The sequence below is a fragment of the Trichoderma gamsii genome, assembly GCF_001481775.2.
Source record: "Trichoderma gamsii strain T6085 chromosome Unknown Scaffold_69.2, whole genome shotgun sequence".
Classification (NCBI taxonomy): domain Eukaryota; kingdom Fungi; phylum Ascomycota; class Sordariomycetes; order Hypocreales; family Hypocreaceae; genus Trichoderma; species Trichoderma gamsii.
In genome coordinates, this window is record NW_020171406.1 from 979 (window position 1) to 14,200 (window position 13,222).

Below are 13,222 nucleotides of genomic sequence, written 5' to 3' on the forward strand. Positions count from 1 at the left end.
AAGAGGGGTGTCAAATAGGCCCGTCTGCCATTAGTAGAGGGTATCGGTAACAAAACACAAGAGGGGGTATCGGGAGGTACGAAAATTGAAGCGACAGAAGAAGGGGGGGTAGCTAGAGAAAAGCTAAATATCCCGTTCCCCTGTGCCAAATGAAGAAGAAAAAAGCACAAAAGGAAAAGCACAAAGGAAAGACTTTTATGGACAGTGATGATAGGGCAATGTCAGCTTTGCCCCATCGAGGAGACGATGCTCTGGGGGGAGCAAGCGTGCTACGTCTTCTTCTTGCCTTGATGCGACTTCCACTCTGCTTTGGCCACCTTCATCAGAAGATCCTCGTCCTTGATGGGAATCCATGATGTCAAGGCTTTCATCGCATTCTCGAAATCTGAATCAAGGAGCACCTCGCGAAGGGCCTGTACCAAGGCAGCACTGGTGGCGTGCAGAATATCGAGCCCTGTCGGCGGAGTCGTTTCACTGTCGCTGGAACCGATGGAGATGGCCGGCTCGGCTGCACTATCTCCCAGCAGCAGAAAGACATCCCAGACTCGCAGCTGAGCTGGAAACGGAATAGAGAGGTTGAAGAGGGTAAGATACCATCGTGTACCATACGCAGTTATATCCACGCTGAGTTCGGTCTATGCCCAAGTAATGTTAGTTCCAAGAGTAAAGTCTAGAAGTAAGATTCAGATATTGCAGTGCTGTCAACACTCACCAGTCTCTTGGCTACGTCCTTATTGAGCCAAGTCTCATCAAACTCATGCAGCGCTTTCATCAGGCCCTCAAAACCCGGGCGATATAAGCGATCAAGGCCTCGTAACTGCCACAAGCGCACCAGCATGACAAAGCACTTTTCTTCATCAAAGTAGCAGAGCAGCGTCGCCGCCAAAGATGCCATGCCTTGAACATAGCCAGTCTCTGGGAAGTATATTGATAGGCAGTGCAAGACGCGGAACAGCAGCCGCTGGCCGCCACGGTATCTTTTACGAAACATGATGTGCCTGCTAATGGTCCGCGGGACATCGAGGTCAATCTGCACATCATCTGGCGAGCTTTGTTCCAACAGGTGGTGAAATGAGGAGACAATGTCCTCTTCAGAGGCATAGCTCTCGTGATCCATGGCGGAACTAGAAAGAAATGACCACCAGGCGGCAGCACGCCAGCGATCGGGAATTCCCTTCCAAGTTCGCTCAATAAGCTTAGGGTTCTTTTTATCAAACTCAAACTCCATGCCTTCGCCTTGGCCGCCCTTTCGGACAACCTTGGCCATCTTGCGCCACTTTTCCGATCTCTCCCACTCCTTGCGCTTGAGCGTTTCTGATATCCTCTCAATTTGGGCTTCTTCTGCAGCGTCTTGGAGGCTAGGTGGCAGCGTCAGCATATCACCGGCCTCGTCCAGCCATCGCCGGTCTCGGTTGTGAGGCAGTAGGTTGCTAGCCTGTCGGATAACCGATCGCGAAGAGCGCTTCGATGCTGTAGACATTTCCGAGTTTTGCGTATTGAGTGACCTCGCCGACATTTTCCTACTCGGGCCCAAGGGTGACAGGCCCGTCAATTCTCTCTTTTGTAGCCTCCGCCTTGGCGAAAACTGGGCAGACTTCATTTCCGTCGGTGTACCAAGCCGTGATCGTGGTCGAGGAGCAGAGATGAAGCCATATCGGTCCACGCTGGCGCCGTCAATATCTTCCCAGTCTTCCAAGCCGCCTGCCAGCTCTGTATCCCGTCTGTAATCAAAGTGAACCGAAGAGCTTGCAGATCTTACGGATCTTGGAGTCCCCCAAACAGGAATGGGAGGCGGTAGAATGCTATCGAAATGGGCAGGTGTTAGCAAGAAAGATGCTCCGAGCACAAAGGAGGAAAGCAGGCGCCTTGGAAACGCACGACGCCAGGAATCGTCAAGGGAAAGCCATACGAGTCATTCCCATCCTCCTCCGCGGGGAGCTCTGGGGTAGGCTCCAAAGGTTCGCAGTACGAGTGCCTTGCGCCATCCTCCCAATTGATGGCATCGCCGACTCCATAGAGCGATCTCACCTTTTGGGACTCCTTCTCGATTTCGGACGTCAAGACACGAATGTCGGGCGGTGGTGGCAAGGGCGCGCGCAGCGCGGGATTCGAAGCATTTGCGCCGGCGTAGGATTCGAGGCGGTCGATGCTGGCGCTGGCGCTGCCAGATCGTGCATGGGTGGGCGTCGAGGGCGCAGAAGGAAAGGCATCGCTTCTTAAGGCATCGCCTCTTGCGGCGTCACTGGCCCCGTCGAGGCCTAGCGGTCCTGCGCGTCGCCCCCCGAACATGATGCTCCCGCGGTTCGAAAATGACAGTGTGGCCATAAAATCATCCTCGAGGAGGCTGTCCGTCGGGATGGAGACGCCCAGAGGAGCGAAGCAGGCGTCTTCGTGGGCCGGAGAGGCAGCGTTTGGCAGTGATGCAGTTGCGTGCGCCCGAACTCGAGCTCGCAGTGCGAGAGACGACGTTTCTGCATTGCCGGGCGACGACCGCTGTGGCTGCTTATGAGCGGGTGCTGGGGGCGGCTGTGAGCCCCGCATCAGGGGCTGCATTGGCGGCGCGTTTGCGTTTGCGGTAGGCGATCCCTCGCCCACTGCCAGGCCTAATTTCCCCTTTGCCGGCGCAGACGAGCAGACGCTAAGACGCTGCAGGAAGCTCTGTCGCTTACCTGTAGGCGAGGCTGGCGATGGCAATGGGGAGGGTGTTGATGGCTGTTGAGCAACGCTCGCAGTATGGAGCTTTTTCAGGGAAGGGGACGGGGCAGACGCGGCTGGCCTAATAACGACTGTCTCACCTCTCGAACTTTGCCAACCACCCGGCACTGGGCCGACAACTGTTCCGTGCTGAGACTGTGGGACAGAATGCGGTGGCACAGCGTCAAAATCGACAGGAGCATCGATGTTGGTTGACCGAGGTGGAGAGTGGTTGGCGCCAGGCGAGGTATTGTCGGCCTTTTGCGCGTTTCTCTCTTCTTTTCTTTCTTCTCCCTCTTCCTCGCAGTCTTCTTCAAAGATGGTGGTTGCCGACGTCGGCGTGGGCGCGTGACCCGAGTCTCGCTTCCAACTCTCGTGATTGAGTTTTGCTTGCCGAACTGGCGTTCTTAGCGCCGGATGCTCCTCAGTGGGAGGTGCAACGACCACAAGGCTGGGCGAGTAGAGAGACAGATTCTCATACACCGAAGGAGAGGGCGACGACGCAGATGACCGTATGGACAGCGTACGGATGGTGCTGCGCGATGGATTTCGAGGCGGCAGCGGGATGGGAGGCTCTGCCTGTATCGTCTTTTCGTAACGAAGGCCAATGATATTGGGGTCAGCAGATCGCCGTGATCGAGAGGTGCTTCTTGAGCGGATCGATGCGAGGGCCATGGCTCTTTCTGGGTGTGACGGAGGTGCTGAATGGCCGCCAGAACCTTCTGAGAGAGGTGGAGATGGATGGCTGATGCTGCTGGCCTTGATGTCCCTGATGCCTTTGGTGCTGTCCAAATGGAAGCTTCGAATCAAGCGATCTAGCAGCCTGGTGAAGCGTGAGACAGCCAGTTTGAAAGGCTATGGTGGGTTGCGAGAGCCAGTCAATAAATGCTCTCTGGGATGCGAGAGCGCAGAGGATAGCGAGGGCGAGGTCGGCAGTTCTGGCCTTGGCTTGGTCCTTCCCTCGGAGCTCTGTGTTTGATGCTCGCCGAAGCGATAAGATATGAAGCGAGAGAGGCGAGAAGCTCGCAGGCAAATCAGATAATGCAAGGCACGGAGATGCCTGAAGCGATAGATGGGCTAATTGAAAGGTATTGAAAGCGAGGTCAATGGAATAAGTGAATGGGTGAATAATGCCTGAGGAAGGAGGGTTGATAGAGAGCGAAATGAATAGGCGAGAGAAGGGAGTGAGTGAATGAATGAGATAGTGAGAGAGTATGAAGGGAAAGAGAGAAAAGAGCGGAGAGCTATAAATGAAGGAAACGAAAAGCAGCAGATTCGAGCGTTGACGTGGCACTCGTTGAAATCATAAAGTCGTAACAGCGTAAAGGGAAGTCTGCGGTGCAGTGCACAATCACAGCGGGTAGGCGGGATGCAGCTTTAATACGATGGATGTGTAGAGTCGGTGTAAGAGAGAGCGTTGACAGTAACTCTCAGCCCCTGGTGCGACTCTCTGCAGCACCAAACATGCACAAGATGCTTGAGCGAGTCTGATGGAGATGAACGACCCCCAAAGAAAAGGAAGGAGATGCTGGAAAGTTATATGAAGATCTGGAGATTCAAGATCTGGGGTTGCCAAGTGTATAAGTGAGCGAATTGCTAGGGGGGCCCGGCCTCTTCCCGTCTGGAGAGGCGCCTCCAGCTAAGTGAGTAAATGGAATATCCCTTGCAGACAAAAAGCAAGATGGAGCTGAGACATGAGCCTTGGAGAGAGCGGCGAATCAGCATGCAAGTGTAAAAGAAGGTGGTATAGGAGCTGAAAACTAGAACGACAGACGAGTGATAAAAAGGGAAGAAGAAAAGGAAGAAAACAGGAAGAAAACGCGAGGCACTCCTTTCTTTTTCTGTAAGGCCAGCGGCATGAGAAGCCTTACATGCCTGCATACATGTATGTATGGCGATGGTCCCTTGCAGCGCGCTGATGCCAGAGAGTTTGTCATGGAAGTCAACGGGAGTGGGAAAGTGGCCCAAAGCGCCGTGTGCTACGCATGTGCCGCAATGTTCATTCGGCGTTCATCGCATCTTCTCTCGTGCTGTACACATTGATACAAGGGATTCTGCACTACATGCGGCGCTGATGAAGCCTAACGCCATGTTTGCATGCAGGTACATGCAGCTCGAATGTACATTCACGGGGGCCATCAAACGGCAAGATAGGCTGAATAGCTCACCGAGTGGCACAAGAGCAGAGCAGAGAAAAGAAACAAGAGACAGAGCGAGACAGAAGCTGTGGTGCGTGGTTCCGGCGCGCCGTGAGCCAAAGTCATTGGCGTGACAGAGTCCAATCGGGGATGTGCGGCAGCGACGCTAAGATGCGGCTAGAGGCCCGACGATGAGTGGCGGGACAGGGGTCTAGTGCGTGCCGGGGGGGCTATTTTGTCCTGTTAGGTCTTGTTCCAGTTTTCACTTTTCAGCCATCGGGCAACAGCTAGCAGCGGCACCTAATAGCGTGCCTGTCTATCTATTCGATGTAAGCTGAAGCTGTTGCCGGCCGGGGTGCTGTAATCGCGGCTACTGATAACTAAGGTACTACCACTACCTACTAGTAGTGAGCGCCGACAACCTACATGTATGTACCAGACTGCTGGGAAGCCGGCGCTGCTCATTAGCGTCCACGTCCAGTCTTCACGTAACAAATCGGCGATGTGCTCTTCGGGCCTCAACACGGCCTGTGCCTGAAGGATCGCGACGCATTTGGTCTTCAATGCCAAGCACACACGCACTCGGCGCCCACCGCCTCTTCGTCTTCGGCTGCCCGCCGTTCCAGCAGCCGTTTGGCGAGAGCAAAGACCAAGCAAACGGCGCAGATTTGGCGTCTTCTGCGGGATCGGGCAGACGGGCACGCCAAATGACAGGACGCACTTGTCCCATCCCAGATGGACCTGTTCTGTCGAGTGCCGCAAAACACAGTGCAATACCCATTTGGTCTCGACTCCATTCGGCACCTATCCGAGCGAGGTCATGGAGCTTCGGCAGCTGGTGCCCAAGATACCTAAGCGGAAGAAAAGACAAAGATTGAGATCAACTGATCCTACCAGTAAACTGCCGGCCGCGGATAAGATCAAGACACATCGAGACAGCCTCGTATATGCACCCCTCCTCCTTCAACGGCCGCAACGAAGGAACCCGGATGAATGGCTGCATATGCAAAGCTAAATAGGTAGCTAGGCTGTCTTGTTCCTGAAAAGTCAAGACATAGAAAACCCACATAGACAGAGAACGCCACGCATAGGTACACGTATATACATACCTTACACACGCGCACTTTGAGCAAAAACGGGTTTCACTCCGGATGGAACCCCTCCGCGGATGCAGGAACATACATGCTATCACACACTTGCAGCGCATCGCATCGCAGCGCATCGCAGCAAGTAAAATGAGGCCCCTCCCTCCCTCGGTTCTCTCGTTCAGCTCTTGCAGCTGTTCGACACCTCGGCTAGCATCTTTTCAGCCCATTCGCCACCGGCACGGGAAGTGAGGAGATGGATGGCTCTTTAACCAGGTACCCGTAGTCGTAGATACTACTATTGCTGCACGAATAGCCCATTTTACACCAAAACTGAAGCGAGAGAGAAGAGGGAAGAGGGGGAATAAAGCAAACAAAGAGGCTGCCGTCTCATGCAAGGGTCGTCACTTCTCACAACCGTCTCTGCCTATTTGGATCTCAACATATGCAAGGTACCCGGAGGTAGGTAGGCTGCCGGCGGAAGAGACGAGTCATAAACAAGTATACTTTGGAGCACTGCGGCCATTTTTCAAACCATTGAAGCTTGAGCTTTTTTCACGAAGCATATTCGCATCCTCCTCGCCCGACTGATTTGCATTTTCATCCCCTGTCAAAGTATGTATTCCATGTTTTCTGTTTTCTGAGATATTTCACCATCTCGGCCTTTTCAGCCTCTGGGTACATAACATGGATTATACACTTGTTGCTTCATAATGAGAACAGCCCGGCACCATGCAGGCAGAGCAAACGCTCAACGGCGGCACAGCACGCAATGCTGCTGCAGGTACCTAAACCAGCATTGAGGTGCTATTCCGAAGCCAGTCAGACGGCAATGCAAGGGAGACATGGAGAGGGGGTCCAGCCAGTTCGGCAATCGTTATGCCGTCCCATCCCTCCCTCTTTTTTTTCGTTTTTTCTTTCTTTCTTTCCAATTGAGTTTGCATCGTATTTTTGTTCGTTTTCATCGCTTTGGTGTGTGTGGATGTGGCACCTCGTAGGCGTATTGCGAGGCTCCCCTCCTCAGGTACCGAGTGCCCTATTTTCTCCGTTGATCCTCGGCGGTACTACAACTCTGTCCTACCCGTCAGCCTATTGACGGGTTTTGTGGCCCTTTTCTCACTCATGTTCTTTCAAAATGGGCACACACACACACACACACACACACACACACACACACACACACACACACACACACACACACACATTATATGCCGTGGGTGGGAATACTCAGCTCGAGGGACGAGGGCCAAGCACTGGCGTCTTCAATGAAGCCCACCCGTTGCTGCCCGTTTATTATCTGCTTGCCATCCACGTAATTCGTGCTACCTTGGCACATATTCCTGCCTGAGTTAGATAGATGTCTATGGATTGACGGTGGTTAACACGGCCAAAGAAAAAGCCATATGTATGTCATACGTAAGTACCTGGCTCCCGTGCCTAGCGCTACATCTCTGGTATCCCCAAGAAGCAAGCCGCCTTTTCGCCAATCGATGACAGTATCTTAAAAAGCAAACACCTACTTCTTCTGTACTACTCATACTTCTGCTACAGTCTACTGCTTGCTAATTCTCCCTCGCATATCTAGAATCCAGCCCAATACCACCCCAACAACACAGCAACCACTTTCACCAGGGTCAATCCCAGTAAAAGCGAAAAAAACTTCACTCTTATCGTGAAAAGAAATACCCCATGTCAATGACACATCACATCCCCGAGAAAACCAATAGCGTGCATCTATGAAGAAGAAAGAAAAAAAATTTAAATTAATTGACCACCTTCTTACCCTTACTGGCTTCTCTCTTTTCAACGTGGCTCTCTGTAAACAAATCGCCATCCCGCTAGTGGAGCTCCAAAGCATACCCACCCCGGTCAGATCCACTTCCTCCGGCGGTCCAAAAAACTGAAAGCTTGCGGACGCCCCTCTCCGAGCCGATAGAGCCTTTTTCCCTTCTCTGGTCTTATGGTTAACGCTACGTCGTTATTAATCAACCTTATCGGTACGATGGAGAAGAGAGAACAAACAAGAGGAAACGGTCTTTCTCTTATTCCTGTCGGCCTAATCCAAGAACATAATACTATCGGGTGGCAATTTACTATTTTCCCTTGCCTCGTATATACCCAGTATGTAGCGTAAAAATTATGAAATTAAGTAGTACAAAAAGACAGTATTTTTGTAGAGATAACAAGAAAGAATAACAAAGAAAAAAAGGCTTATTGTCGACGTTCAAGCAACTGAACCTCCAAAATTACAAAACGTACATATGCATCGCCGTAACGTTATCCTTTTCCGGACACAAGAATCAGAGTCCTTCCTTCTCCATGAACCGTTTTCCCCTCTCTCCTCCTCTCGGTGCTTGCCGCGCTGTCTCTCTTCCTTAAACCATGACCCCTGCTCCCCTCTCTTTTCATGCACGTTGGAAAGGCTTCTCTCTTAGCTTCACCTCGTTTCGCGTACCCTCCTCGATTCATCTTGCTAATGCAGGAGTAGCAGTAGCAGCAGCAAAAAAGAAAGAACAAGGCGTAGGTAGACAAAACAACAAGAAGGGGGTTAAAAATAAAGAAAAAATCTTCATGTCACTTTTTTTCAATCCACTGTTTCCCTTTCAAATAAGCAGCTGAAGTTTCAGATGCGTCGATAAACAAATTGCGGTGGCCGCTCAGTCGGAATCGTCATGTACTCGTTCAATGTGCAATAAACCGTAGATGTTGCTTTCTATATATGGTCTTCTTTTTTCCCCCTTCGGCCTGTTGGTGAAAACCCCTTGCCAATGGTTATTGCCTCCAATTCAGCCAATCAAGAATATCCATCTCTCTCCTCTTCAATTTCATATCTGCTCCTTCAGCAGTAGTATCAGCGCCTTGCAGGACTCATTCCATGCTTCAAACCTCCTCATTCTCCCAATCCTTCTCCTCAAACATTGGTGGGTTGCGAGAGCCATTCACTTCCAGTTTTTCCAAAAACTCCGGTGGAACAGTTGGGATGTATTTGCGCTCCCTCTCTCTGTTGACACCTCCAAAGCCAGCTCCATACGATACAAGCATGTCTGTCACCGATGGCAGCGCAAAGGGCAGCATATAGGCGGGGTTTAGCAGCAGACTCTTGGGAGTGTTGTCCTCATCATCAGAGTCTGCACCCTTGATGCTACCCGGGGATTTTATTCGAACACTTTTTGGAGTTTGAGGCCCGTTTCCGTTGAAGTTGGACGTCACGGGTGTGGTTGGGGCGCTTTCTGCACCAACAGTCTGGCCACTCTGGTGTCGGTCCTTCTTGAGTGCCGCCTCCCTCTGAATGGCAATGAGATATTTCATGGCGCTACCGGGTAAGCCCTTTTCGCCAACCTCGGGACGGTAATGCGTAGCCGAGTGAATCAGCTGTTGCGGCGTCATTCTTTTCAACTGCTGGAGAGTGCCAACTAGGGCCTCCAAGTCATCAGCGTCTAGCGATGAGAAGCACTGCAGCCACTGCAAGAGTTGAATCACGGGGGCAAGGTGTCGCTTGGCCGCATCCATGGTTGTTTCGCCCGATGAGTTCATCTCACCGCCCTCATAATGCTCTGCTTGTCTGTTGTTTGTACGCGCCCAGTCCTCAATCATTGACACGTTCATGCGGATCTGCATTGCCTTTGTCCTAGCCAGATACTTGCGATTGGATATAATCCTGTTGAACAGCTCGCACCCGAGCCAGTAGATGAGCTGAGAGATTATTTGGGCCGTGATAACAGAGTGAATATCGTAGAGATCCAGCACAAAGAGTGTCGATGATAGTAAGGACGTAACATTTCGAGGTGCTGGCTTCGCCCTTTGTTTGGGAGACGGCGGACGGAAGCGCTTCTCAAGAGGCTGCTCCTTAACTGTAGACTTTCTTTTGAAGATCTTCCATTCGTTTTGAAATGCAATATCCTCGAAGCCGGGAATTGTTTCGTGTTCCAGCATGGCAGGGTCGAGCACTTTGTCCAGACGTCTCTCGGCGTCGCGAACGATGAGCACAAATATCTCATTGATAAGTTCTGCAAGCTGTGCCTGGAACTCGGTAGTTGCTTCAACTAGTCCAGCGTCTTTCTTGAGATAATGCAGAAGTAGCGTCGCGTTTGAGATCCAAAAAGCCAGGATAGTCATGTCCCACTGGGACTTCTCAACGACGGCATTGATGCGCTCCATGGCGGATACCAGTAGCCTCCTCAGAAGATCTGGGCTAGCATGGTAGTGTGCATATCTAGCACCGAGGAATATCATGTTGGCCGGAACTGGTTTCTGCGATGGCGACCGCTGGGGAGTCATGTTGGTGACGACAATATCCAATAGCCGGCCCAATTCATGTTCTTGGAAGACGAACATTTGGTCGTGGAGACAGCGGCTCCAGTCAAACTCCTGTTGCTCTTCTTCAAATTCGTCCACGGGCTAAAAAAAAGAAAAGATCACAGAACGTTAGAAAAAGCCAAATGATTGCCAAGGACTCGTGTTGTGGTGGACTGTGACAGTTCAAACATACCTCTGGTTGATCGTCCATTCCAACATTTCCCAGGTCAACTTCCAGATCACGAGCACTCTCCATCATCAGCCGTCTCCGCATCTCGTTTTCTGCCATTTCTTCTTCGAACCGGTCTTGGGAGAAGCCAGCATTATAGAAATCACCCATGATACCCGCACTCCCAATGTTATATCCATTATCGTGCAGGTAAAACGACATATCGCTATCCGGGGGAACAAAGTCAAAGGCCGTCCGTCCAGATGATGTCTTTTGCTCCGACGATGCTCCCTTATCGAGTAGCAGCTTTGATATCGCCTTGTGGCGATTCGTCATTGCCCACATAAAAGGTGTCCAGTGATTGCGGTCCTGCTGGTTCACATTGGCACCCGCTTCAATTAGAGCCTCGACGACCTTTTCATGACCCTAATTCAATCAGTTAGCACATGTCAATACGATACATTGTAGGCGGGGACGACGAACAAAACAACTGGCGTAAATCAGTGCTGGAGTTCCATCGTCGTCAGGAAGATTAATGTCAACGAAAGGCTTCGCATCTCCCTCCAGCAGCTTCTTGACCTTTTCAGTATCGCCATTGCTAGCAGCCATAGTCAATGCCCTTTGTAGTATATCCTTCTTCTCAGACTCGGACATCTTGTCATTGTTTATGATGGCATCCTCATCTTCCAGCGCCGCTTCATTGCGGTGGGCTGCTTGGGCTGCCAACATTTCCATCAATCTAGCATCGCTATCTTTCGGGCCGCTACCAGCGAAGTCGTCTTGGTCGGTCGTGTCGTTCAAAGACAGGTTTTCGAAGTTGAGCGGCTTCGCTAGTACCGGCGAGGTGAGAAACTGAGATTGGCCTGTATATTATTAGCGAGTCGATTCGTATAAGCCCCAAATCTCGCATTCATTGCTGATAGCTGGGCAACTAGGTAGCTATTAAGGGGGGGGACAGAAGGATGTCGCTTTCGCCACGGCACGCACCTTGCCAGCCATCGTACATCTCCGTCTCGGGCATTGTAAACTCGCCGCCAGCATGTCGTCGGTCGTCCAAGGACTTTGGCAGGTCGTCGGGAATGGCTCGTGGTTTGCTCTCGAAGCCATTATCGCTGCCAGATTCCCCAGGGTCCATGGTGGGAGGAGGGGCAATGCCAGAGTGCCTGGCTCATGGGACGTCCCGTCGCTTGTTGCACTTGGCCGATGCGGTCGCCACGGATGAGCTGCTGGCCCGAGTTGGTATCGCGGTCGAATCAGATGCCACAGCTGGCTTGCTCGAGCAAAAGGCGAGTCTGGAGTCGCGTGCAAAGTGTCCTGGACAAGAGAGCGGTCTACCTATCCTACCCACTTTCAATTGCTGTTAGCAGCTAGGTTCGTCATCGGGTAGATATTGATACAGCATCCCCGGAGGTGGTCCGTGCGCACACTGTCTAGGCACTCGCTGGAATTGACGCCAGAGGCGTTGTATGGGTGGAAAGATAATGTACATGGAGTAATTATTTCTTTCAAGTTTCACGACCCAAAAACAGAAGAAAAAAAAATTGTTTTAATTTCTTTCATACGAGAATTTATATTGTTATGCTTTTGAAGGGAATTCATAAGCCAGTTAGTACGTAGATACTATGCAACATCAATCCCTCTGGCCCTATACCGCTCGCTTGCCAAATGCTCGAAATCGCTTTACTCCTCCGTCAGGTATCATCGTAAGTCTAACATGTGTAAAGGGCACATCTACCACCGCAGAAGCAAACTTGTGTTCCTGATCAGGCCCAGTCTTGCTCGGCAACACAGTTTCAACCCATCCCTTTGACTTGAAATCGGGTTCTCCCTCTCCTTGCCACGACAGACCGTGGACAGTAATCTTTTGAGGAAAGTTTCCTCGAAAGTGTGCAGTGTCGACGACAAATTCCTGGATATATCCAGTGGCTCCCAGTTTGACGATCGTCCAGTCAACGTGATCCTTGCCTCGTGAACGCTTCGTCTCCCAGCCATCACCCATATCCTTCCCACGGCCCGGTAGCAGCAGGTTGTCTTTGGAGCCAAAGTGTTGGTCACTGCATGAGATGGCGATGCCGCCGTTTTGTGCCGCTGCAAGATCAAGTACGGCATCCTTATCTTCAGGGAATACGGGAACAGCATGCCCGAACAGGCGGAATCTTGCAATGCCGCCGTCGGGATACATGTTGAGCCTCACGTGAGTGTACTGCTTGCCTGTGGGCTCGTTGAGGTTCCAGCCGTGCCTTTGGCTTGGTCCACATTCTCGAATATCAAGAATTGTTTCCCATTTACCTCGGCCCCCTTTCCATGAAACAACCTCATCGTCGTTGTCGCTGAAGCATCCTTCGACAGAGATGGCGGGAGCATTGTTACCGTTGAAAAAGGCCGTGTCTACTTCAACTCCGTTAACAGTGCCTGAGGCGACGCCGAGGCGAATCACAACCCAGTCGAATTCCTCGGGATTATGGCGTCTTGTCTCCCAGCCGTCATACCACGCTCCAGTATAGACCATCTTGCCCGGCTGGCGGATGGGAGCCGTAGGAGTTAGGAGATTGGCTGCCTCAGCAAACCACTGATCTGAATATCCAAGGACCTTGCCGCCCAATCCCGCTGAGACAAGGTCTAGCTCATCGAAGCTGGTGTCAGTAGATGTTCCTTCAATAATGTGCGGAAGGGAGCAGGACGAGACAGGTGTTTCAGCGTACCTATACATGCTGGGCGAAACGTCGTGTCGATCTCATCAGGGCCCAGTTGCGTAGCCTTGACGGCTTGCAGCTTATACTCAACCTCGTCAGCAAACGAAGACATTGTGAATGAGTGATTGGTTTGACAGCGGACAGTAG

At 51.6% G+C, this 13,222-nt stretch overlaps 4 protein-coding genes across 4 annotated transcripts; 1 reads left to right on the top strand and 3 right to left on the bottom strand.

Annotated features, from left to right (window-relative positions):
* Positions 1–269: 269 nt before the first annotated feature.
* Positions 270–3,369, bottom strand: TGAM01_v210666 (TBC domain-containing protein; the record flags this gene model as incomplete). Its single annotated transcript, XM_024550846.1, has 3 exons — positions 270–635; positions 713–1,802; positions 1,910–3,369. The coding sequence occupies 3 exons, from the start codon at positions 3,367–3,369 to the stop codon at positions 270–272; spliced, it is 2,916 nt and encodes a 971-aa protein (XP_024404405.1).
* Positions 3,370–7,324: 3,955 nt separating this feature from the next.
* Positions 7,325–7,616, top strand: TGAM01_v210667 (hypothetical protein; the record flags this gene model as incomplete). Its single annotated transcript, XM_024550847.1, has 2 exons — positions 7,325–7,333; positions 7,503–7,616. The coding sequence occupies 2 exons, from the start codon at positions 7,325–7,327 to the stop codon at positions 7,614–7,616; spliced, it is 123 nt and encodes a 40-aa protein (XP_024404406.1).
* Positions 7,617–8,797: 1,181 nt separating this feature from the next.
* TGAM01_v210668 (DIL domain-containing protein) lies at positions 8,798–11,517 on the bottom strand (the record flags this gene model as incomplete). The annotated part of the gene is made up of 4 exons (XM_018810039.1): positions 8,798–10,315; positions 10,407–10,808; positions 10,866–11,245; positions 11,370–11,517. The coding sequence occupies 4 exons, from the start codon at positions 11,515–11,517 to the stop codon at positions 8,798–8,800; spliced, it is 2,448 nt and encodes an 815-aa protein (XP_018656722.1).
* Positions 11,518–12,027: 510 nt separating this feature from the next.
* On the bottom strand, positions 12,028–13,187 carry TGAM01_v210669 (allantoicase-l; the record flags this gene model as incomplete). The annotated part of the gene is made up of 2 exons (XM_018810040.1): positions 12,028–13,034; positions 13,085–13,187. The coding sequence occupies 2 exons, from the start codon at positions 13,185–13,187 to the stop codon at positions 12,028–12,030; spliced, it is 1,110 nt and encodes a 369-aa protein (XP_018656723.1).
* Positions 13,188–13,222: the final 35 nt, after the last annotated feature.